The sequence below is a fragment of the Hippopotamus amphibius genome, chromosome 13, assembly GCF_030028045.1.
Source record: "Hippopotamus amphibius kiboko isolate mHipAmp2 chromosome 13, mHipAmp2.hap2, whole genome shotgun sequence".
NCBI lineage: Eukaryota > Metazoa > Chordata > Mammalia > Artiodactyla > Hippopotamidae > Hippopotamus > Hippopotamus amphibius.
In genome coordinates, this window is record NC_080198.1 from 4,285,797 (window position 1) to 4,311,549 (window position 25,753).

Sequence of the window (25,753 nt, forward strand, 5' to 3'; positions counted from 1 at the left end):
CTACTGGTCATATACCCAGAGAAAACCATAATTCAAAAAGACACATGCACCCCAATGTTCATTGCAGCACTATTTACAATAGCCAGGACATGGAAGCAACCTAAATGTCCATCAACAGATGAATGGATAAAGAAGATGTGGTACAGGCGACTCTCTGAGTCCATCCATGTGTCTATCCACATGTATTCTGCTCTTTTTTTTTCCTTATAAATATTTTACTTGTTTCACTGCTTTCTGTCCTTGTGGGAATTCTTTTGTGCAAAGCCGTAGGGCCAGGGCCTTGTCACTGACCACTGGTTTAGTGGCTAGGATTCGGTGCTCTTAATCACTGACCAGGAACTAAAACCCTGCCTCAAGCCACTGTGAGCCAAGGCCACCTGAGATCATATTTGGTGCCGAATCCTGGGACTTTAGGAAGTCAAGGTTACTCCGCATGGGAGGATCCCTGTCCAAGGCAGAAGCAACACCTCTGGAGTGTATCCTTAAGAACTTGAAATTTTGGGGACTTCCCTGGTGGCAAAGTGGTGAAGAATCCGCCTGCCAATGCAGGGGACATGGGTTCGAGCCCTGCCCTGGGAAGATTCCACATGCCACGGAGCAACTAAGCCCGTGCGCCACAACTACTGCGCCTGCACCCTAGAGGCTTCGAGCCACACCTATTGAGCCCACACGCCTAGAGCCTGTGCTCCACAACAAGAGAAGCCACCACAATGAGAAGCCCGTGCACCACAAAGAGTAGCCCCCACGCACCACAGCTAGAGAAAGCCCGCACACAGCAACGAAGACCCAACACAACCAATACATAAATTATTAAAAAAAAAAAAAAAGATATGGTACATATATACAATGGAATATTACTCAGCCATAAAAAGGAACGAAATTGGGACATTTGCAGAGACATGGATGGACCTAGAGACTGTCACACAGAGTGAAGTAAGTCAGAAAAACAATGTATTTTAACACATATATGCAGAATCTAGAAAAATGGTACAGATGAACCGGTTTGCAAGGCAGAAAGAGAGACAGAGACGTAGAGAACAAACATATGGGCACCAAGGGGGAAAGCAGTGGGGGGGTGGGGGGGGAATGAACTGGGAGATTGGGATTATCATATATACATTAACAAGAAAAAAATATCAAATTGTACACTTTAAATATATGCAGTTTATTGTATGTCAATTGTATCTCCATAAAAGTTCTTAGAAAAATCTCTGCCAAGAGACCCATGCACCCTGGACCAACCTGCTTCCTACTGCACTCCTCAGGGTCCCTGTAGCCCCAGGAGTGGTCTGAGACTTAGTGCATTTGAAATGACCTATGGGAGGCCTTTTCTTACTACTGACATTCTACTGGATGAGGACGTGAACCAGGCCCTGAGAAATATTATTAATCTAGGACAAGTTCAGAGGGCAATCCAGGACCATGCCCACAAGGCACTGACTGCCAGCCCCCACTAAAAATACAGAGGAAGGAGCAAATAAACCCCAGGGACCAAGTTCTTAAAACTGGAAAGAGGGGTTCCCTAAAGACCAACTGTTGCTAAAGTGGAAGGGCCCCTAGAAGGTAATTTTAACCACCCCTACTGCTGTCAAACTGCAAGGGATATTTCATTGGGAACATTAGTCCAGACTAAAGCTTTTACTTCCAGAAACCCCGAGGTCACAACAGAAGAACAACACACCTGTGAGCCAGTGGGAAACCTGAGATGCCTATTCTGAAGACAGGCACCATCGACATAAGTGAAAGGACGTAGCAGACTGGACTCCCATTTGCCATTCTTGCTATTGTACTCAGCGGGATCATACAGGAGCGTCTGGTTAAAAATGCTGTAGAGCTTTATACGCTTAATGATCAACATCAGGGTCTGCTGTTCCCTAAGTTGTTAAGTACTAACAAGAGTTATGTCCTTCAAGGACTGTCCACTCTTAACAACCGTGAGACAGACATTCAGGTCTGTACCCCTGAAGGGTTTGTTTTCCTCTGCAGACACTCAAACCATCATAATGTACGGAATTATGGCCAGGCCCCTGTCCTTTTCCAACTAAGCTATAGCCTATAAACGCACTGATAATGTCCACTTCATAGGAGAGTGCACTATAGGGACTGTAGGGATAAGAGCGGATTCTTTCTGTAACAGGACCACTCAGCTTACCACCGAACCTGGAGTGCACTGGCAATGACCTTAACAGGGGCAGGCTGCCCGTAGGACTGGCCGCTCCGTGGAGAGGCTTTACCTGTCATGAAACAGCCCTGAGAAATGTCGCCAGACAGCTTGGTTATATGACGGAACAGACGAGACGAGCCTTAACAGGACTTAAGACCTCTCTTGTTTCTTTGGCTAATGTCATTCTTGACAATTGTCTAGCTCTTGATTACCTTCTGGCAGAACAAAGTAGAGTTTGTGTGATAACTAGTACCTCCTGCTAAACTTGGACCGATGCAACAGGACAGGTAGAATTTAATATTAAGGAAATATACGCCCAGGCGGAGCGGCTTCACAATTTTGGCAGGGGTGACATCGCCTCCACTGTCTGGGCAACAGTTAAGGATGCCCTCCCAAAGTTAACCTGGTTCCTTCCCTTCCTAGGCCCTTTAATGGCTATTGTTGTTCTTCTCCTTTAGGGCCCTTGTTTGTTTAACCTTCTGGTTAAGTTTGTGTCTTCCAGGCTCCAATAGTTTCAAGTAAGACTCATGATGTCTCAAGGAATTCAACCCATTCCAGTGGAGTGGCCCAGGTCCCTACAGGTCCTTGGAATAGTCCGTGAGGGACTCAACACTGCTAGGGTAGGCTAGGGTCTGCGGCCCCTGTCTAGCAGGAAGACGTTTCAGAGAAAGAGACCTTTGACCCTTTCCCCTTAAGAATAAGAGTGTAGGGGGCTTCCTAGGTGGCGCAGTGGTTAAGAATCCGTCTGCCAATACAGGGGACGCAGGTTCGATCCCTGCTCCAGGAGGATCCCACATGCTGCGGAGCAACTAAGCTCGTGCACCACAACTATTGAGCCTGCGCTTTAGAGCCCATGAGCCACAACTATTGAGCCCATGTGCTGCAACTACCGAAGCCCACGCACCTAAAGCCCGTGCTCTGCAACAAGAGAAGCCACAGCAATGAGGAGACTGCGCACCACAAAGAAAAGTAGCCCCCACTCACCGCAACTAAAGAAAGCCTGCGCACAGCAAAAAAGACCCAACACAGCCAGCAGAATAAATAATAAATAAATTTATTAAAAAAAAAGAATAAGGGTGTAGAATCCCTCGGGGGGCTGGGACCGGGGACCCTTTGCTGCAGTGCTTGCATCTGGACAAATGTCTCCTCGAGCAAAGAAATACAAAGAAACTATAAGGGACTAAAAATAACTGCATGGGAGTTGGGGCAAATTAGACAACAAGATACAAACACTGAAAAGCCCAACTGCCTCTTCTGAAGAGGCAGGAGCAAAAGCAGGGTACTAGGCATCCCGTCCACCGCAGCCTCCACCACACACCCACACACACACACCCCCCCACCAAGGGGGCGGGCAAACCACCTAAGCCACCGCTCTGGCCCGACCCCCCGGACACACCCTACCCTCACCCCCGTATAAGGAACCAGCTCCACCGCCCACCCCCCAAGGACATGCTACTTGTTCTGGCTGCCCCCTGCTACAGCAGGGGCCCCAGTAAAGCCTTGCCTGAATTTCTCGTCTGGCCTCTGATCCATGTCTATTGATTAAGGAGGCCACGAACCCTGGCTGGTAACAGGTGCGCAGGGTGGGGGCCCCTGTACCATTCAGTCTACTTTTGTGTCTGTTTGAAAGTTTTCATCATAAAAAGTAACAAAAGAATGTCACTCCTAGGTATATACTCAAGAGAAAAGAAAATACAAGTCCACACCAAAATGTGTACACAAATGTTCTTCGCAGCATTATTTATAACAGCCAAAGAGTAGAAACAACCCCAAAGTCCATAAACTAATGAATGGATAAACAGAACATGGTAGGGCCATAAAATGCAATATCATCCAGCCAACAGGAGGAATGAACGACTTCCTTGAAAACATTACACGGAGTGAAAGCAGCCCGTCACAAAAAGTCACATGAGGTAGGATTTAGTTGATAGGAAATGTCTGGAATGGACAAATCAGAGCCAGGAAGTAGATTAGTGGTCACCAGGGGCCGGGAGGTGGGCGGGGATGGGAAGTGACTGCTAACCGGCACAGGTTTTCGTTAGAGGGGAAGAAACATTCCAAAATTGACTGTGGTGACAGGTACCCGCTGTGAGTGTGCTAAAAGCCACTGTACACTTTAAATGGGTGACCTGTACGCTATGTGAATTATTGAGGTGTCTCAATAAGCTATTTTGGTTTTTTTTTTTAAGCAGCAAAGGAGAGTAGGATCCAGGGGTGAGGAGGGAGACAGTGTGAGACGTTCTCAGTCACCATAAAGCGCATAAAAGTGGTTTAAATATGAAACCTGGTGATTTATTTAAATATTTAAACGTGGTGATTAGACATGTTGATTTCTGGCCAATTTGCAAAAACGAAAGACTCAAAAAAGGAATCAAGTGGCTAAAATATTTATTTTTAAAAAACCACATTTTAAAGTGGAAAAAAAAAAGCCATCCGAAAACTCTAGATCTCAGCGAAACTTGTAAAGAGACTTAATCAAATTCAACCTCTGTTGTCTCTTGTCTGGGAGGAGCCCAGCCAGAGAATATTCATTCTGGGGCCAGAGCCTGCTAATCCGTAGAACCTGAGGTCAGCAGGGACCTCTGGAGTCTCACGCTCCTCTAGGGCCTCAGCCTTCCCATCCCCCATCTCCCACGGTGGGGAGGGGCCCTAAGGCGGTCTGAGCCCTCCCAGCGGCAGCGTTGGAGGGTTTCTGGAGGGGCCTGCCCTTGGGTGACAGCTCTAACCCCTGCCCTGATCCCCTCAACCATGCCCTGTCCCAGGGAGCCACCCCCAACTCTCCTTCCTCCCTTGGCTCTCCACCTGTGTTCAGCTCCTCATTCCGCAGGTATTCGATGCCTGCTGTATACCAGGGTGTCCAGAACAGAACTCACAGCTCCCCGCAAACCTGTCCCCCATCTTCTCTCCCCAACCATGGTGCCCACCCCTATACCTACCCAGACACCCAAACAAGTGCCCAGGGAACACCCTGGACACCCCTCCCGCTCCATCCCCAGGGCCCAGTCTCCTCCCTGCTTCTGACACTCTCCTCCACTGCCTTCAGTGTAAGGGCCTGAGGGCCGACACACCTGATGTCAGTCTCGGAGGCCCAGGCTGATGAGCCCCTGCCCCCATCACCGCTGCTCCCCCAGCTCTGCCCCAGCCAGCGGGAAGGTGAGCAGCTCCCCAAGCACTCCACCAGCGCTCGCCCCTCCAGGCCTCGGCCCCTGCCTTGTTGTTCCCTCGGCCTGGGGGGCCGTGGCCAGGCAGCTTTCACTCATCCTTCAAGGCCCAAACAGCAGAGATCTGGTCACCTGCCTGACTTCCCCAGCCAGACTGAGCAACTCTGCCTTGTGCTCCCCAGGCACCCGGGACCCCCCCTTTCTCCAAAAGGAGTCTTTGCGAATACTCAGAACACTTCCCCTGCCCCACCTTCCTTCCCCTGGGTGAGGCTTAGCCCTCCATCAGGAGTCACCTCCTCTAGGAAGCCTTCCCTGACCTCCCAGAGGGGGTGAGACGACTCCTCTGGGCTCCTGCAGCCCTCTGGGTCCCCGGCACTAAAGCACATGCCACGTTATCAAATGACATCTGTAATGAGGCAGGCTTGCCTACCAGACTGGGAGCTCCTGGAGGGGACGAACTGGGTCTTTTTGTCTCAGTGGACCCCATACCCAGAGAACCCTCGAGGCGTGTTTGCTGATTGAAAGTTGGGACGCAGCCCAAAATCCAAAGCCCAGTCAAGCATTGAACGCTTGTATGCTTGCTGTTCCGGGCCCTTCCACGAGCTGCCCCGGCCCGCAGCAAATGGGCTCCAGCTGGGGAGGCCCCTGCCCTCTTCCCTGGCCCCTGCTACTGGTGGCATCCGCTCTTCTGCCCCTGGGGTGGGTTCTGGGGCCAGACTGAGCGAGGAGGAGGAGGAGGAGGAGGAGGAGGGTGGGGAGGAAGAGTTCAGGACACCCAGGGAACAGGCTGGCGCAGATGAGGGCGTGGCCGCTCCCTTTGCTCACCTGGCTTTTCAGACCCAGATGAGCTGGACGACCCCAGTGTGGAGGTCAAGGAGGCTGAGGAGGCCGAGGAGGTCGAGGAGGTGTCACTGGAGGCGATGCTCCCAGGAGCCATCTCGCGGGCAGACACAGGTGGCCCCTCCGCAGGCGTGAGGCCGCCAGGCCTGCCTGCTCGCCTTACATACCAGCGGCGGCCCCACCACTCCAATTAGCCCCTGACTGGGCGGAGGCCTGAGCTGCTGATTGGGCAGGAAGGCCCGGGGTGGGGGGCAGGGGGGATGCAGCCCCGCCTCATGTGCTGGTGTGTGCTGAAGCCCCAGCCCAGCCACCTGCTCCTGTGTGACCTCGGGTGTGTCGCTTGTCTTCTCTGCGTCTCAGCCCCTGTGGCAAAATGGTGGGGCCTGCGATGTTTGATTCCTCCCGCACCCTCTGCTCAGCAGAGCCTGGAGATGCTGATAGGGAATTGGGCACACCTGGGCCTTGGAGGGAGCCCTGAGGCCCTGCCCCAGTGGCTACGCCTGTTTCCAGGCCACTGCTGGCCTTGGTGCCTCAGAAAGTAGCAGCTGGAGGCCGACCAGGGGGTTTACCTAGAGCAGACACCCCCAGGTCAATTGTGGCCTCCTTTTGTTTTGTTTTATGAGAAAGAATTTTTAAGGGATGAATGAGCAATTTTTAAATTAAATTAATTAGGGACTTCTCTGGTGGTCCAGTGGTTAAGACTTCGCGCTCCCAATGCGGGGGAGGCCGAGGTTCGATTCCTGGTCCGGGAACTAGATCTCTCATGCCACAACTCAAGATTCTGCACATCGCAACAAAGACCCCACATGCTGCAGCTAAGACCTGGTGCAGCCAAATAGATACATATTTAAAAATAAATAAATTAGGTAATTTAATTACTTAGCAAAAGTCTCCATAAATAAGGACAACGTCCACTGGGAAAATAGACAAAGAATATTAATTCGCCATAAAGGCTGATAAACACAGGAAAATATTCTCGACTTCTTTGGCACTCAGGAAAATTTAAATTGACACAACGATGAGATACTATTCTCTCATCAAACAGATAAAAATTGAAGACAAAGCGTTGGCAAGGATGCAGGGAGCCAGGCTCTGGCTGCCTCTGCCAGGGGTATCGATTGGGTGCAGCCTACTTTGAAAAGGTGTTCCCTTGAGCCCAGCAATTCCACTTCTCTCTCCTAGGAGTGCATTAGTTGGAAAAGAAATAATTGCTGCATTATTTGGAGAAGAAAGAGAACTTTCAAATGAATCACTCAGGGCCTGGCTGAATTACTCCCTTACTGTAGAATACTCTGCAGCTATTTAAAATGACGAGGTAGGTTAAAATAAGGATGAGGTGGTATTTCACACACAGCAGAATGACAAACACTTAAATGTCCATTAATACTGAGTGTCCAGGATGTGAAGAAATGCACAGCCACTGGGAAGGTAAGTCGGCAGCCACGTAGAAAGCAATTGACTAATGTCTAGTACAACTAAGATGTATTTGTGCCACATCCCACCCATGTCGTGCTGGGTATAAATCTGAGAGAAACCCTTACACTGATATACAAGGATGCTCACTGCAATCTTAGCAAACATTCAAAACAAACTAAATGCCCACCAAGGGGAGATTGGACAAATAAACTGATCTGTTCACATGGTGGGATAGTATACAGCAGTGAAGAGGAAAGAAAACAAAGTATTTGTGGACTACGTTCCCCACTTCTGAGAAGAAAGAACTCGTGTGTATGTAAGTGAAGCCACAGAAGACAGTCTGAAAGATTTATACCGAGGTGATAGCAATGGTTACCTCTGAGGAGGGTGCAGGATTTGAAGGGGACATGTTTAGAACAGACTTGCATTTTTCTCTGTAGTCATTGTTGGGATTTTTCCAGGGGACTCTCCATCACCACAGGTCTGGATCGAGGGAGGCAAAGCGTTCTAAAGTGAAACTGGACATCACTGCCCTCCCTAGCACCCTTCATGTCTCCCTACTCTCATAGGTGGAAGCTTGACCTCTTCAGTCCAGCTTATGGAGCCTCCTTCTGCCAGGAATTCCACACTCCAACCACACAGAGGCTCTTGGAACCCGTTAGGTGTTGAAAGCTGGGCTTTCCCCTTTGTGTATCCTCTGCCTCTCTCTGTGTGTGTGTGTGTGTGTGTGTGTTAGACTGATGTAAAAATGGCCCCAGTTTTTCACCCCTGCCTATATCCATGTCCATTTGCATTATAAGTTTGCAACTCCTCCCACATGCCTTGAATCTGAGCTTGCCTCGTGACTTGTGAGGTCCAGTCCCAATCCCACGTGAACAAGCCTGCTGGATGCTGAGGCCCATGGCCCAGTCTCCCCCGTTACCCAACCCTCCAGCTGACCACAGATACTTAAATGAGCCCAGCAGAGATCAACCAAGCTTGGTCCAGATCACCTGGCTGACCCACAGAGTCACAAGCAACAATACATGGTGTTTTGTTTGAAGCATGACATTTGGGGGTTGTTTGTCACACAGAATAAGCTAGCTGATACACTCTTCCTAGAAGGCCATCCTTTATCTCCACCTACCTTCTCTGGACCATTTCTCACTCATCCTTTTGGCCTCAGTGTAGATATCACTTGCTTGGAAAAGCCCTCCCTGACACCCTATGATGTTAGGGGCCCCTCCTTGGGTTGCCAGCAGCCCCTCAACTTGCTATGTGGGAGCCTCCAGCACCCGGGGTTAAAACACTGCCTTACCTGTCTCCTTGAGCTCTGGGAGGGAGTGGGGGTGGAAAGGGCTGTGTCTGTCTTGCTCCTGGTGGTGTCCCTGGTGCCCAGCACAGAGCCTGGCAGGCAGTAGGTGCTCAGCACCCATTGCTGTGGAAGCCCCAGTGCCAGAGCCCAGCTTGGCTGAGTGGAGGGAGGCCTGAAAACCATCTGTGGGAACCATCTAGAGCAGCAGACGAGATGAGGCAAAGAGGCGTGTGGAAGCTGGTGCCAATGAGGGCAGCAAGTTTGATCACATTTCCAAGAACTGAGAAGTAGAGAAGGACTCAGTGATACAAACATTCCCACGAGCTTCATCTGAAACCCTGCTCCAGGGCTGTGCCAGGATAGAGTTTTGCATTTGGAGGGAAGAAGTTCTAAAATGTGCTGCATGATCTAAAAATTCTTCTAGAGGATTGCCTTTTCACAGGGAAATGGTAATTGTGGAGATCAGGCTGCTGGAGAGAGGATGGGCCGCTTGGTGTACTCATGAGATGATTTTTCTGAAGCCTGTATGGAATCTGTTTTGCCAAAAACTTCTTTGCCATCTTGGAACATTGAATGGGGTCCTCCTACATGTGAACATACAGTTCTGCAGTTTACAGTTCTAAACGCTTCGAAGCAGTGTCTGTTTTGTGTAACTCTAACTCCTGTAGCATGAGCACATCTGTGACTTTAGGTCAATAAATGCATAGGGAAGAGGGTAGAAAGAGCTGCCATGTTCAATGTCTACATATTTTATATTCACTGTTATATTCATACATGTAAAAGCTAAAGTTCAGAGAGGACCTGCACTAGGTCTTCCAAAGTCCAGACCCTGGGCTACAACCTGGAAGCTCTCTGCTTTAGTTAAGAAACCAGCCCTGACTCCAAAATAACAGTGGCTTCAACATGAAACCAGGAGACCGTCCTCTCATGAAATCCTTCAAGTCTGGGTTGCGCAGGGCTGGTGAGGCAGCACAGGAGACCCAGGCTCCTTCTTTCCTGATGCTCTGTCATTCTCTGCCCCACAGATTCTACCTCATGATCCAAGAAGCTGCCACAGCGCTGGTCATCATAACCACATTCCAGCCACCAGGAAGGAAAGAAGAGAGGACATGGTGGACACCTCCATGCTCTGAAATGTCCAGCCCAGAGGCTGCACTTATCACTTCTGATTGTATTCCTTTGGCCAGACCTTGAAGTCACCTAAATGCCCTCGCAGATACAGGGGAAGCTGGGAGAGGCAGTCTCGTGCTGGGGGGCTAGGTGCCTAGCTCGGACTTGGGGTGATAATACTAAAAGAAAGGGAATGAATACTGGGGGCACTTAGCACTTCCTACCCCCTTTCCTGAGACCCCTCTGTTATTTTCATCTCTCCCCACGTCTGTCTCCCACTGCACCAGGAGCTGCTCCTTTGAACTTGGTTCCTGTCTCTGGGAAGGGAACTCACATTTGTTGAATGCCTACTCTGCACCTCATCTCTTGTATCAATGACCTCAGTCCCTTTAGACAACTCTACCAACCGGGATGATTCTCCCCTTGAAAGCTGAGGGCCATGAGGCCTAGTGAGGTTCAAGGGTTTGGCCTGAGGTCACACAGCCGGGAAGGGCACCTCGGGGTGTGTGGAATGCATGTCTCTACTAGAGGGCAAGGCGCAGCCTGGGTCAGGCCCTGCTGCCTTGAGGTGGGCGTTCATGCTCTCTCCTCCCAGAGGCAAAATGAGGGGTGAGAGAGCGCTGTGGCCCTGTCGCTGGCCAGGTCACAGCCCAGAGACTTGTTCCCTCCAACCCACATCTGAGTGCCCAGCACGCCCTGGCCGAGGGTCGGCTTCCTTAGATTGGGTTGGGTGGGGATATGATTGTACACGATAGGCACACCACAGACCTCTTGGCTTCCCGGAGCCTGGAGATGAGGTGGGTAACACCCTCTCCCCAGCCTCAACCTGCAGGTCTTCACCTTTGTAAATGGCGGGTTCCCCACCAGCGGCTGTCAAATCCATTGTAAACTAAGGATGTACGGAGGCTTCTCCCTCTACCAGGAAAAGCCAGAGAACGTTCCGGTTTCAGAGTGAATTTTTTTCTCTGGATGTGAGGCTGAATCCTCAGAATCAGTGGACTGGAGTGTAGGAGTGAGAGGACAGGGCTGCCTGCAAGGCAGACTAGCTGAAGTGCCACTCTCCCTCCCACTGCCGACAGCACTCGCCACGGAGGGTAAGACCCGCGGGGCCCCCGTGGGAATCCTCTCCTCCCATCCCTGCTGTGGGGAGAGGCCGGGCTACCCAGGCACCTCCGACATAGCGTCCAGCCCCTCTGGGCCGCTGTTGGTCCTGGCCACCCTGCCTCTGGCCCTCTTCCTCCTGGTAACAACTTCCTGAAGTTTTCTTTGGGCGCCTTCCTGTCCCCACCCTCAGACCATTTGGTTTATGTGGCGTTAACTCTACCTTGGGGGCGAGGCAATCAGGTGGCCCAGGCCTGGGCCATCAGAGGATGGGTCCCCATCCCAGCCTGGTGACAGGCTTAGGGGCAATCAGGTGCCACAGGCCTGGCCACTGAGAGCCCTACCTGGGAAATTTGCTGGAACAGATGGGAAAGAAAAGACCACTTTCTGTAGGGCTCGCTGAGCCTGGAATTGCTGGTGGCCTTTATGCTGCCTCTTGCAAACAGTCAGGCTTGCATGAAGCCAACACAGAGGAAAGTGCAGCCAGAGGGGGATACAGAAGCCAGGTAACATCACCTGAGCACCTGCATCCAGCCGTGCCTGAAGCCCTGCGATTTTCACGTATGGGAGCCAATAATTTCTCCCTTTTGCTTCAGTGCTATTGAGTGGGAGTTCCTGTCACTTGCAGCCAGAGGAATCCTGACCGACATCACCTAGGGAGACGGAGTAAAGGGGAGCAACAACAGAGATCTCAGCTTTTACCTGCTCCAGCCCCTCCATGGCACTGGGCTCTTCCTTCTCAGGCTCCTGCCTTCCTTTCCCACCTTGGAGGATGGGGGTAATTTGGGAGCTACATCTCCATCCCTTTCCCCTTGCAGATAAGGTCCCTGATAGGGCCAGCTCTGAGCCGAGGCTCCAGTAATGCCAAAAGTCTCCCACTGTCTGCTGTGTCCAGGAAGCAGGCTGGCTGCATAAAGCCTGAAATCTCATCAAATCCCATCAAGGTCAGTTTTACGATTCCTTTTTGCAGATAAGGGGGCTCAGAGAGCTGACAAAACTTGTTGCAGTTTCATGGGTCACCTGGATCGCTGTGACTCCAAAGTTGGGTCTTTTCCCATTCCCTGGCCTGCTCCCCCTACCTCGCACTCCCAGGGGCCCCTGATGGTTGCCCAAACCAGGCAACCCAGGGTCAAGGATCAGGTGGACGCTGCCCAGTTTCAATCCATCCTGCAGATAAACGGCTTGAGAGTGACAAAACGCACCACCATCAACGCCAAGTATAGGAGCTGAGCTTTTAATACCCCAATTTGCCTTCGTCTCTAGGCAGAGCTGGGGAGAGGTAGAGCTTCCAGCTTTGGTTATGTGGAGGAGGTGGGGCAGTTGCTGAGACAGCTCAATTCTGATGCCCGAGAGTCCCAGCCAGCTTCGCAGCAAGGACTCTCCACAGTGGAGAATGGACTGGAGCTGCTGAAGGCTCGCCCAGCAACGGAGCTGAAACCTGGGACCTGTGAACATTCCCAGGGAAGGTGGGCCCAGCCGGATTTCCCACTCTTTGTTTCTAAGCTCTTTGAGACAAGGGTGACATTAGGAACCCAGCTCTTCATTAAATGTGGGCAGGTAAGCATAGCTTCTAGAAGCTTCATACTGGCCCAGAGATGCTGCAGCCTGGGTGCTGGGGAGGAGAACAAGTGGTTTCCAGAAGCAGAGAGAAAGGCCTGTCTCTCCAGGGGCTGCATGGGAAAGGGGTGGCTCTAGTCCCACGGCTCCACGCTGGAGGTGAGACCCCGGGCCTCGGCCCCAGACTCTGGTCCCCCAGTGCTGTGTTTTCAGGCCTGATGGCTGCATTCTGCGTTTCCTTGACTGTCCCTCATCTAGCCCTGGTCTGGCCTTGACGTCTGGCTAATTTTTACAGACGTGCTGAGGCTGGACGCTCAGGATCTTGCCTGATCTCAAAATGGTCACTATCAAGAGGAGATGATCATAGTGATGAATTAATTACATTAATTTATATTATTCATAATGTTAACTACAGTCTGTACAGCTCCTTACCATTTACGAAGTGCGCGCGCACACACACACACACACACACACACACACACACACAGTCTCACTTGATCTTCACAGCAACTGTGTGGGGATTTGGAATTTCCATTTTATGAGGGAAGAAAGTGAGGCCCAAGGAGGAAAACTGCTCAAGGTCACCAGCCAAGGGCGAGCTGCTGCTGCTAACGTGGTTTTGAGAGGATAGACGTGCTCTGCCTCCTCATTCATCTCTCCATTCACGTCTCCATTCATTCCTTCCTTCATCCATCTAGCATTTATTAAGCACCTACTGTGTGCCCCGCTCTGTGCTACACACTTATCCCTAAGCTGGGACACTCTTCCACAGCAAGAGCTCTGTGCCTGAGAGATGAGCTGGGGGGAGGGAGGGATACAGATCCCACCAGCCTCTGGGAAATCAGGACTCCAGAGCGGGCCGTCCCTGCCAAGTGAGGAGCCTCATTTTTCTCTCGTTAATTCTTTCCGTTTGTTTGTTTAAACTCAGGGAGCCTGCGTGACCTGGTTCCGACAGGCACGGTTCCCGATGGGGTGGCTGCGGCTGGGGTGGGGGTCGGGGCTGGGAGACTCCTACAGTTGGCCACAGAGTCCTTGGTGGGGCTTAGGCCGGCGCCACCTGGCTGGTCTCTGTCTTGGAGGCGGTGGTGGAGACCTCATCGTCACCCAGCGGGTTCTTGCCACAGCAGAGGGTGGTGAGCATGCAGTTCCGGAACTGGAAGGAAGGGCATAAGTCAGGGTCAGAGTCCCCCAAAATGTGGACGGCAACTGGTATGGTCGGCAAGATTTGCCTCCACCCACTTCTCGCTTCTGGCCCTGCCAGCCTCCACTCCCCTCTCAAATGGCTCCCTGGAGGAACTTACTAAGTAAGCCTTGGTGACCCCACCCGGAGATGCCGGGACCAAACCCAAGGGGGCTTTGTCACTGGTGACGCTCCATGATGCCCTCTGTGTGCCAAGGGCTACCTGTAAATTATCTCATTTAACCTAAGAGTTTAGGATGTCATCCTTTCTATGGATGAAGAAACTGATGCCCAAAGAAGCGAAGTGACTTGCCCAAGGTCACACAGCTAGAAACGAGCAGAGGTGGGATTTGAATCCAATAGGTCTGACTCCATGTTTTCCCCACTGGATCAAGGAATCTGCAGAGGAACCACGGGTCTATGTTAAAGTACCGCTTTACCCCTTCATTCCTCAGAACCAGACTTTTTAGCTCCCTGTCCAGGTTTGTGGAGACTGGCACCTGTTCCCAGGCTTGGGACTTCGACCATGTGACCTTAAAGCGGGCCTCCAGAACCATCTGGGCTGGTGCTTCTCATCCCTGAGCCTGCATCAAAGTCACCTGGAGGACTTGTTAGAAATGCAGATTCCTTGGCCCATCCTGCGCTTCTAATCAGAAGGTCTGGGGGTTGGCCCAGGAATCTGCATTTCTCCCAGATGACTCTGATGCCCTGGGGAGGACCAACTTCCCCACCCATTTTGCAGGTGGGAAGACAGGCCCAGTCAAGAATGTGGCTTGTCCTCCTGTGGCCTTGGGGGACCTGGACCCTCCTGCCCCACCAGCAGGCACCTGCTTGTTCATCATGATGTAGATGACGGGGTTGTAGACGGAAGAAGTCTTGGCAAAGAAAGCTGGGATGGTCATGAAGATGGGGCCAAAGTCGGAGCCCTGGTGGGTGAAGATGTAGAACGCCACACCGGCGTAGGGCAGCCAGCAGATCAGGAAGGCAATGACCATGATGATGACCATGCGCGTGACCTCCTTCTCGGCCTTCTGCGTGGTAGCCGACTCCTGCTGCTGGGCAGCCGCCTGCAGGGACACAGGGCCTGGTGTCCAGACGAAGCCTCCTCGAAGATGGAGGCTGGGCTCGCCCCAATCAATGCGCGTGTCCCCAGGGCCCAGCACAGGACCATACCTCCTTGACTGTGAAGACCAGCTGCCCGTAGCAGAAGAAGATGATGACCATGGGGATGGAGAAGTGGACCACGAACATGTAGATGACAAAGGACTCGTTGTTGACCTCCGGCTTGAGCGTGTAGTAGTCAATCCCGCACGAGCACTGCATTCCCTCCGGGATGTACCTGAGGACCGGTGGGGGGGATGGGCCAGGAGGGGCAAAGGGAGACCCACATGTGAGGGACTTGGGAAGAGGCCCAGCTGACCAGGGTCCTCTGCCAGTGCCTGCTGTGGGGCTGGTCTCCCTCTGGGCCTCACTTTCCCTCTCCATAAAATGGGGATAATAAACCTCTCCTTGGTTATGTGACTGTGAGGACCTCACCTACTGAGAAAAGGGATTCAAATGTGTGGAAACAGTGTGGTTTCATTGTTTGCTGCCGTTATCCTGGGACCACGGTCTCTCCCAGTCTCTCACTCCCAGCGCCCCCACACCGCTGCCCCGCCACCCAGCTGACCCACACAGACACATCTTCACCAGGCCCGCCACCCTCTAGCGGCTGGAGGCCAGCCCTCAGCCATGAGCAGCAGAGGCTGGGGGGAGAAGGGAAAAGCTCCCGAGCTCTGTATTTGAGGCATCTGGGTCTTTCTAGGCCAAAGGGGGGCACACAGGGTAGCTAAGGGATCTTTGCACAGTTTCTGAAAACAAGAGGCCCTGGGGTGTGTGGTTAGGATGTTTCGGTGATTTCAGAGGATGGAGACACTGGACCGACCTCAGAAAATTCAGTGTCTGTTGGCTCTGCCTATGAGGATATAACTGGGCTGGACTGGAAAAGACAGGGAAGGAGGCCAGAGGTTTTTGCCCCTTGCTGAATAGCTCAGATTCAGCAAGGGCCAAAAAACTGGCCCCAGGAAGACCAAGAGAGGAGAAAAGGGGACAAAGATGGGAGTTTCCTGGAAGCAGAGGGACACGAGGCTTCTGGGAACCCACAGAGTCACGAGCCCAATTTCCAAAACTACTGTCCACCCCACCCCCCATCTCATCTCAGCCCATTTGGAGAAAATGGCCTAGAATCTGGACAGGACGGGTTCCCAGAGGCTACAGCGTCACATCTGCATGAGGAAGGCTCTGCCTTCCCAGGTGCTGAGGCCTAAGGTCAGAGGAGCTGCTCACGGGGCACTGGACCAAAGAGGATTGGAATCTGGCCCTGGCTTAGCTGAGGATTAGGGGCACAGCCAAGGTGAAGTGTTGGGGCGTCTTGGAGTCTCCTTGACATGGAGACTCGCAGCAATGTCAGGGGCTGACCCTCTCTTCCTCTCCCTAAACCTCAGCCCCATGACAGTTGCCAGCTCGGGGCCTGGAACCAGACAGCCCCCCCGGCTGGAGGACCCTATGAAGAGCCCCAGAGACCCTTCCTTCCCTTCTGCTCAGTGCCGTTACCTGGACCAGCCGACGAGGGGGGGCGCGGCGCAAGCCAGAGCCATGACCCAGGTGAGGGCGAGGCCCATGATGGCATGGTTCTCCCCGAAGCGGAAGTTGCTCATGGGCTTACACACCACCACGTACCGCTCAATGGCCAGGACCACCAAGGACCACAGGGCGATTTCACCTGCAAGGCAGTCAGCTGTCAGTCGACACGCCACGTGGCTGGACCTACCTGTCTAAGGAGGGGGCGCTCCTCCTCGACGGGGAGAGGGCAGCCAGGAGGGCAACCGGGGTCAGGCCTAGCGCGAGCCCTTGGGGTGCAGGGGGCCTGGACACGGACGGAGGCTGTGCAGGGCAGAGGGGCCGCTATGCCACGCAGAGCAACTCCCAGGAAGGTTAGTTCAGTTCGAGCGCTGTGTTTGTGAGGGACATGGAAATTGGGTCACGGGGTCGTGGCTGGACTGGGAACCCTGTAGGGAGTTTTTACAGAAGAATGTGTCCCTCATGGGACAACAGGCAGTGTTCCCATTGAAAAGCATCGCAGAGGCAGCAGAAGCCTGGGGTTGGGAGGCCTTCCCTCCCTCTTGGACAGCAGCCTCTCCCTTCCAGGGAAATGGAATAAACTGGGCATGTAGGACCCTCTCCTAGGAGCCAGGGAGCTGGATAATGTTTTGCTCAGAGGAAGGAGGAGGAAATAATGATGAATTCAGACACCTGCCCTGCACATCACCCCAGAAACTCAGGAGGGAGGGTGGCCACAGGATTTATCAACCAAATGGGGACATTTCTGAGAGTGAAAGGGAACACTAGTTCCAGGACCACAGTTGTAGCAGAGACGTGTCCGCCGGTGTGTGGCACCCTTCTGGCCTGATCATCCTTTTGGGTGACCGTGGTCATTGAAGGTGACAAACACCCAGTGATGGCCAGAGTCCCGGGAATGGGGCTGAGGCAGCAGCCTGGACACACATGGGAGAGAGAAGACAAGAGGTAGGGCGTCCTGGTGGCTGGTGTTAGGCTCTCCCCACCACCCTGGCTTTGTAATAACGACCTCTCATGTCTCCTGCTTGCCTGAGAGGCCGTGTGTCCCCAGGGGACGTTCCTGGATCTGAGCCAGGAGACCTAGGCTCTGGTCACTGCCCTGCCACATCCCTAAGTTGCTCTTCACCTCTGCACACCGTCGCTTTCTCATCTGCTAAATGGAATCTGCAGCATCCCCATCAGTTTTTTCAGTTAAACATTTTAAAATACGATTCAAAGCTACACAGGTCACCTCACAGCTCTAATGTCTCCCTATGAATGGACTCCTCAACACATTCAAGCATTCAAGCGTGGCAGAGAGGCTGGAGGTGGGCTGGGAGGGAGTCAGAGAGATGCTGGGGGAGGGACTGAATCCATCACCCAGTGCAGACAAAGTCCAGTGACTGGAGGACTGAGAATCCTCATCCCGCCCCAGGCGGGGAGCTCTCAGCACAGGGGTCTGTCTTGTCCAGCCCCATCCCCAGTGCCCAGCAGGGGTCTGACCCCGTAGAGCTGCTGTGAGGGAAGCAGACCATGGCCTGAGGGGCCACAGAGACATGGGCTCGACACAGCCCAGCCAGAGACACGATGTGACCCCAGCGAGGCCCTTGACTTCTCTCATCTGCTTCCAAGCTGGAAAGCAAGCCAATGGCCCCACTCCAAGTGAGATCCACAGTATTCAGTGCCCAGCCTCCGCATAACAAAAGGCAGCCTAGCTTGTCATCACGAAAGTGTTTGTTGAGTGAGGGCTTTGGATCATGGCCTCTCAGCCACCATCCCCAAGGCTGGGGCTGTCCCCAGAAGCCCTCCCCCACGAGTTCCTGGCTCCTGGACCCCCGCCCACCCGCACCCCAGCTCTTACCGCCCAGGGTGGCAAAGAAGCCCTCCAGGTTGCATCCGGTGGGCCCAAAGATGAAGTATCCATGCATAGAGGTGTAGAGGGTGGTGGTGAAGCCACCGAAGACCATGAAGAGGTCAGCCACAGCCAGGTTGAGCAGGATGTAGTTGAGAGGCGTGCGCAGCTTCTTGTGCTGGACCGTGACGTAGAGAGTGAGGAAGTTGATGGGGAAGCCGAGCACGATCAGCAGGAACATGTAGGCGGCCAGCATGGAGAACTGCCACGGCTCCGCCAGGTAGTACTGCGGGTACTCGAAGGGGCTGCGCACCACGCCTGTCTTGTTGGAGAAAGGCACGTAGAAGTTCGGGCCCTCCGTCCCGTTCATGGCTGCGGCCCGTGTCGCTGCCCCGCGGCGGCTCCAACCCAAGGATGCTTCTCAGGCCTTGAGCTCAGCCACCCAGGGCTCTGGCTGGATGACTCCGGGCTCTGACCACCCCCCCCAGGCCCTTATAAAGTGACTTCCCCTCCCTAAGCTCTTGGCTGAATCAGCACCTGGGAGATTGGGGACGTTATTAATCATATTAATCCTCACTGCTGCAACTGGGGGCCTAATTGGGTTCCAAGAGAGGCCAAGGTGACTCTAGGTAGAAGGTTGTGGTTGGGGAGGGGAGGTGCTGGGGACCCTGGGAAAGGGCAGGAAGCCTGCCCCCAACTCTCCAGTCCCCGAGGAATGTCTGTCATCTCAGCGGATGGCCTTGGCCTGGCATTGGGACCTCTGACTCCATGCCCGCTTTCCTCTGGCTCAGTGCAAGCAGGCTTCACCTTCCTCCTGCCCGGACCATGAGCTTGCAGAGGGCAGAGGCGCTGGTTCGTCTCTCAGCCCCTCACTCAGCCCCTTACCCATTGCTTCCCCACCTAAGTCACCTCCTGGCTCATCCAGTCACCGCATACTGACAGCAGCACCCCTGCGTGGTTATGAGCTTCATAAGGTCAAGGCACTCTGTGCCAGACACAAGCTCGGCATCAACCTAGCTCAAAAGCATTTGTTACATTGAATTGGAATTCACTCGCTCACTTGTTCAACAAACGTTTATGCGCAGGCCACTGGGGGGTCGAAGCTCAAGGAAGGAGGAGCTTACAGGCTGAGGACGCCTCCCGTGTGGGAAGAATAGCTCCCGACCCAGGGAGGGGAGGCTGCCTACCTGCAGAGATGTCCAGGGAGACAATGTTTTGGGGAAGGGGGGCTCTTTGCCAGGTTGCCAAGTGGGGAAGACAGCGTAGACTGAAGACAAAGGCTGGGCAGAGGCCTGAGGCCCATCTGGGATGTGGCCGCACGTGGGCTGGGGCCAGCTCTGGTGGGGCTTAGTGCCAGGGGCAGTGGGCAGCACCTTGGCCACATCTCGGGGACAGAAAGGTGGCTCAAAAGCCCTCAAAGATGGATTGAAGGGCGTGAGGATGGAGGAGAGGACCAAAGCATGGAGGGGACAGAGGCTCTCAGGGCTCTGGAAGCAAGGCCTTGCCCCTGGGAGGTGAGCTGTGCCAAGCCTGTGCTGGGCACCAGGTCCCTTCAGTGAGCGAGGCAGGTGTGGTCCTGGGCACTCCCGTGTGAAGGAGGGGTGGACGCTGGAAACAGGACAGGCTGGACACTGCAGCACAGAGGACACAACCCAGGATGTCTGGTCAAGCTGGACTGGGACCATAGGCCGTGTCAGAGGCAATGCCATGAGGGCACATCCCAGGACAGCAGAATGAGCTCTGGGGGAAAATGAGCGCCCCCATCTGTAACAGTATCGTGAGGACACCCCCCAGGAGTGGAATGGGGTGGCTGAGAGCCTGGCCTTCGGGATGCTCAATGACCACGGTCCAGCCACAAACTTTTATCCAGCACCCACTGTGTTCCATACAAAGTGCTCAGTTCTGGGGGACACAGTGGACAAGAAGGACCAAGCCCCTGCCTGCAGTAAGTGTCTTTCTGCGGGAGCGGGAGGGCCCCACAAACAAATAATGAAACAAATAGCAATAGGATGAGTTCGGATGGTGACCCACTCCCAACACGTGGTTGCCTAGAGCAATCCAGGGAGGCCTCTCTGAGAACTCAAGGATGGAAGGAGTTCTGGGAGGCGGAGATGTCCAGGGAGAGAGAACAGCAAGTACAAAGGCCCTGAGGCTGGGAATACAAGCCTGGCCAGGGAAGTGTCCCAGTCTCTGAGACTTCCAACACTTAAGCTCTCCGGTGCCATTTTTCTTCCCACTTGGGATTCCTCCACCTGTCTGCTCAGAAATGTGCCCCTTTCCCTCCAGCCACCTGGGGTTCCAGACCCCTACTGTCCGGGGCAGTGTCAGGACTTGCACACGGAAGCCTGATGAAATGTGTGCTGGTGGAATGAGCAGGGGGCAGGCATGGTGGGTGGGCGGGGCACGGCCTCTCAAAATGTAAGGCGCTTGGCCCAGTGATTAGGCCCATCGCTAATGAGGTCAAGGTGAAGAGTTTGATTCTGACACGGCCCCAGCAGCCACATGGAGGGAGAGAGACCGGTCCACACAGCCCTGTCCTGGCCGGGTCGAGCCTTCCACCCTGGACCTCAGGACCTTGCTTGTCACCTCCTGATGCTTATGACGACCTGCAAGCTTTTCATTTCTATTCTGTTCACGTGTCTTTTGTCCACCTCCTAGGCTGTAACGTGAGCGCCAGGGGTGGGCTGGGGTCTGTCTTTCTCACCACAGGGCCCCAGAGCCCAGCTCAACATACAGAAGGAGCACGTAAACCATTTCCCGTGAGCTTGAACGAGCTGGGATTTCTGTGTCACTCACTGAAGTATTCCCCGGGGTCTGGCACATAATAGGTGCTCAAGAAATATTTGTGGACGGAGGGGAATACATCTAGGCTATATCAGGAAGTGCTTCCCTGCTTTAAGACTCAGATGTACCCTGTGTAAGAGAATCTAATAATCCCACCCTCACGGGGTGAGGAGATGGGGGATGGAGGCCGTCCCCAACACGATGGACCTTTGTTCTGTAACGCATAACAAAGAGTTTTCTCAGAAAATGTTCTTTTTGTTCAGAGGCACAGGCTCACGGAGGGAGCAGGAAGGTCGTTAGAAGTCACCTATTCTGACCCGCCTTGCCATATGTTGGCATTTTGCCAGTCGGGAGACCAAGGCTCCCAGGTGGCAGGGAGTCCCCCAGGTCACGTGACAAACCTGCCTGGCCACGCCTCCCTCCTGCCCCAAAGACAGCTCTCTGGGAGACCTTCCGTCATTCACACCACAGCACCAATAACAAAAGAGGGTTGGGCTGGGCTGGAAAAGCCCCCTGATCGAGTCGCTTAGGCCTGGGTAGCGGTGGCAGGGGCAGCAGCGGGCTCAAGCCTGTGGCTCTCAATCACCAAGAGAGCCCGGGAAGGCCGGCTTCCCCTCTCCGTTCACTGGGACTAGGAAACCCTGGGACCCACGCCCACCTGCAGGGTAACCCTGCCCTGGTTTCCCCACCAGGGCCCAGCTCATGGGCCTTCGATCCTGACAGAGCAGGTCCCGCGGTCCTCCCTCATTGGACTGAGGCGCTGCGGCCACGACGCCAGATACAGCCCAGCCCTCCCTTCCGTGTGCCTCAGTTTCCTGCAGGTGATCAGCAAGCGTTGCTGCAAGTGTTATCCTCTTCCGAACCTCGTCCAATTCACAGCCATGGAGAGCCCCCTCCAGCTCCACACACCCGGGCCCCCACCCATCACGTTCGTTTCCCACTCGGTGCTCATCACCGTCAGCAACGGCCCTATTTGTCCAGCTCGGCCTGTTCTTAGCTGCGTCTGAGCTCACAGCCCAGAGTAGGTGCCCCATAAACATCTGTCCAGTGAAGGAGCATCTCCTCCCCACCCTGTGAGGAGGTCTCAGTCCTCTGACCACTGGGGAAATGAGGTCCCTCAGCAGAGCTGGAATGGAGGCCAGGCATTTAGCCCTCCAGCCTGAGCTCTCTTGTCCCCTGGGTCAGGCAGTCCAGAGCGGGGCTCAGAGCACATGGAGGGGGACGTCCGGGTGTAGGCGACCTTCTGAGCCGCGGCCCTCTCTGGGCCAGGCCGAGAACACGCTGGGAGGAGCTGTGAGGGCTGGGGCCGGGGGGTGGTTGTCTCTGCCTCTGCAGCCCAGCCCCTCTGGGATGCCAGGTGTAGGGCTCTGACTTGGCCAGGAAGGATTAGGGCTTAGCGGGCAGCGCAAATAGCTCTTAAGCCTCTGCGTGGAGATGCTGCTTGGTCAGCAGCCTCGCCCCCGCCGCCCCCCGGCCTCCCTGACTCCCCTCACTGGCTTAGCCCCTCGGGCTGCGTCACCACAGCTGCGTGAGGCCTCAGACTCAGCTGAGAATGTCAAGGGGGAACAGGGAAGGAGAGACCAACTCTCCTCGCCTCCCACCCTCGCCTCCCACCCCACTTCCTTCCTGCTCCTTCCTTCCTTTCCTCCCTCCTTCCCTCCCTCTTTCCCTTCCACCCCAACCTTTGGCCTGGGCTGGGTGCTGGGGACACGGAGATGAATCCTAGACAGGGCCTGTTTTCAAGGAGCTCCCAGGCTTAGGAGGCAGCAGACCAGGGGAAAACTGGTAACTGTGAGAGGTGAGAAGATGCTCCCGCCTCAGTGCTATGGGAGGTCCGAGGAGCACGATTTGCAGCAGGAGGGAGGGAAGCCCCCGCCTAGGCAGGCAGACAGCTGGGTCAAGGCCCAGGGAAGAATGGGCTGGCTGGTACAGAGGCGCTGGGGCTGCGGGATAGGGTGGCAGGGGAGGCCGCAGGCCTAGGAGTCTTGGTGCCCGCTGGCTGCCAGTGGGGCCACTGAAGTTACAAGCAGGGGAGGGGCGTGGCCGGGTTCCATTCTAGGAGATGGAGTCTGGCTGAAGGAGTATCAGGGTGTTCTCGGGTAAGTGCTGGGCCCAGGGTGAGAGCCCTGCCCAGTAGTGGCCTCTTTGCTGGAGCTTCTACCTGCCCTGAGAGCAGGGCTGGCACAAGTGGAAGGTCACCTGGTAACTGCCACAGGCAGCAGCCTCAGAGAAGGGGCACCTGCCTACCTGTTCAAGAGCCACGAGGGGCTCCTGGCTTCAGCAGCCCCACTGGGGGTAGATGTGGACACCAGCAGGCTGAGGCCGGGCTAGAGCCAGGTCCACCTAAGGTCTGGCCTGGGGCTCTTTCTGGGCCACCCAATTCCCCCCTTCTTTACCCTCCAGGAACTGGGAACAGTGCTGAGGACTTGGAGAGAAGAGGTCAGGATCAAGTCGCAGCCTGAACAACTTCCAAGCTGCACAGCGCTTGGCAGCCGTTCCTCTCTCTGGGCCTCAGTCTCCTCTCAGCGAGGTGAGCAGCTCAAGATCCCTGCAGTGCCTTCTCACTGTGGCGTGGGAGGGGCTGTCAGGGTCATCCGACACAGACTGAGGCTGGAATCACTGTCAGAGCTGCTGGGGCCTCTTGTACAGATGGGGAAACAGCCTTGGAGAGAGGGTTGGACCTGGCCAAGGCCCTGTCCAGGTCAGGACAGGAGTGCTCGCGCACAAAGGTGGCACCTGCCTGTGACCCTGCCTTGGCTCAATGAACATTTGATGAATATAAGAAAAGAGAATGTCACTGAGCCTCCGTCTCAGCGTCTGTACAATGGGCATCCTTGAAGATGGCTGAGGGTTACAGAAGATGATGCGTGGAAAGTGCTCAGCGCCGTGTCTGGCGCTCAGTCAGGGCCAGACGTAACAGGAGCTCAGACCCAGGCCTCTGGAGCTCAGATCCCCTGTGGCAGCAGAACCTCGCACAGCACACCCTCGTGTCTCTGTGTCGCTGGGCTGAGAGGATGCACGCTGGCATCTCAGACTGAGCCCCTCCCCATCTCTGGCCCTGAACCATCTGATCTGTCACTGTGATTGACGCCTGTGAGGTGGCACGGGCTGTTTTCTCCCTCTCCTCTTCTCCCCAGCCGCATGCAAGTGATTTCAGTTCAAGCAATGCGCTAATGGAAATCCTAACACATTAATACATGTTTAGCGAGAGAGAAAGCACGCATGATCGTAAGTAATTAGACACTCAACGGAGGAGTTCTGTTGGCACAACTGTCTGGCTCCCTTTCTTTATTTTCCTCCATCATCTCCTAAGAGAGATGCAGAGGGAGGCAGGGAGAAGAGGGTGGGGCAGGGGTCCAGCTCTGGACTCACCACTGGGTGACCTCTGCAGCCGTTCCCCTCTCCAGGCCTCAGTGTCTTCATCCCTCCAATGGGGACATTTGTCCTGCTCTGCCCACTTCACAGATGCCCTGTAAAGTATCAGTATCTAATCACCAGGGTGGTTTTCCACATGTTCCCTGGCAGCCCAGTTCCCTTCCTCCTGCCGTCAGGCCTTTGCACAAAGCACTGGACTGCTCGCTGCCCCCTGGGCAGGTAGAGTGGAGGGCGAAGGGAGCGGCCTCACACGACAGATGGGGGCTTCCCAGCCAGGGCCCCAGCACCTCCACCCACCCCCATGGCTGCAGAACGGAAATCATCACCCTCCGTCACAGAGCTGTGAGAATGGAGCCAGCATGTGAAGTGCAGCTGGCACAGAAAAGGTTCCCAATAAATGTCAGTTCCCCTCCCTAGCTTCCCTTTTCCCTCGAGCTGTCAAATCGGACACTGGCTGATGCTCAGGGGAAGGGACCTTCCTGGAACCTCAAACAGAACCCACCTGCTCTAGGAGCTGAAGGAAGGGGAAGCCTCAGGTCATGCTGGGGGGCTGGCGGAAGGTGGGGAGGAGGGGTTCTGGCCCCAGCTGGGAAATAGAGGGTGGACTCCAGAGCCCCTAGGAGCAGCCCTCTTCGCCACCTTCTTTAGAGCCAGGTATCTTATTTTCTCGCTGAGATGGAGCCCCGTTAACCCAAAATAAATAAATATTTTAAAAAACCTGTTCCCCTACCATTCCCATATTGCCATTTCGATTCGATTAAATTTTAAGAGCACACAAATGTAATGTTCCTCTCAGATCAAATTAGAAACAGGTGCACTTTTGCATAAGGAAATTAAGTTGCAGACAATATGAAGATTTGCTAAAATGCAGACACTGATGAAAATAAGTAGCCCTTTTATTTGTAATTATTGAGGCAATCTGTTCGCAAAGTGTACATGCTAATGGTCTGACAGATCCGTGGACTCCAGCAGGCTGCTGTGAACAACTCAGAGCCATTCTGAAAGTAACATTTTTTTTCCTTAGAAAATATACGTACATTCTCTTCTCCATCTCCTGATGCTATTTACAAGGCATGAAATGCCATAAAATAGGAATTCCGTGGTTACACAAGGCCCCTCCCAAAACACAAACTTGATCTGTGCAGAAGACACATTCTGACAGTTTAACTCTTCCTTCGAAAGCCCAGCTGACTGCAAGGCGGCCGGGAGGACGCAGGTGATCCCGCGGTGCTGGTCAGGGGCTGGGGTCGTCGATGCGCCTCCTGCAGTAGGGGCAGCAGGTGTGCTGAAGCACCAGCAGCTCGTAGTCCTCCGAGTGACACAT

At 54.2% G+C, this 25,753-nt stretch overlaps 3 protein-coding genes across 6 annotated transcripts in view; all 3 read right to left on the reverse strand.

The window, feature by feature from the left end:
* Positions 1-6,262, reverse strand: part of LOC130835104 (histone H1.8) — a 32,783-nt gene extending 26,521 nt beyond the window's left edge. Inside the window, exon 1 of the mRNA XM_057706347.1 lies at positions 6,151-6,262. Within this exon, the coding sequence (XP_057562330.1) occupies positions 6,151-6,262 (112 nt within the window). The remainder of the gene's footprint in view (positions 1-6,150) is intronic.
* Positions 6,263-13,586: 7,324 nt separating this feature from the next.
* On the reverse strand, positions 13,587-18,640 carry RHO (rhodopsin). Its single transcript, XM_057705077.1, has 5 exons — positions 18,280-18,640; positions 16,416-16,584; positions 14,997-15,162; positions 14,651-14,890; positions 13,587-13,796 (listed from the first exon to the last, which is right to left on the reverse strand). The coding sequence occupies exons 1-5, from the start codon at positions 18,638-18,640 to the stop codon at positions 13,686-13,688; spliced, it is 1,047 nt and encodes a 348-aa protein (XP_057561060.1). The 3' UTR covers positions 13,587-13,685.
* A 6,667-nt stretch (positions 18,641-25,307) lies between these two features.
* IFT122 (intraflagellar transport 122) overlaps positions 25,308-25,753 on the reverse strand; it is a 67,140-nt gene continuing 66,694 nt past the window's right edge. For all 4 annotated transcript variants that reach the window (XM_057705074.1, XM_057705073.1, XM_057705076.1 and 1 more), the window contains one exon: positions 25,308-25,753. In XM_057705074.1, the coding sequence (XP_057561057.1) occupies positions 25,664-25,753 (90 nt within the window). In that variant the 3' untranslated portion in view covers positions 25,308-25,663.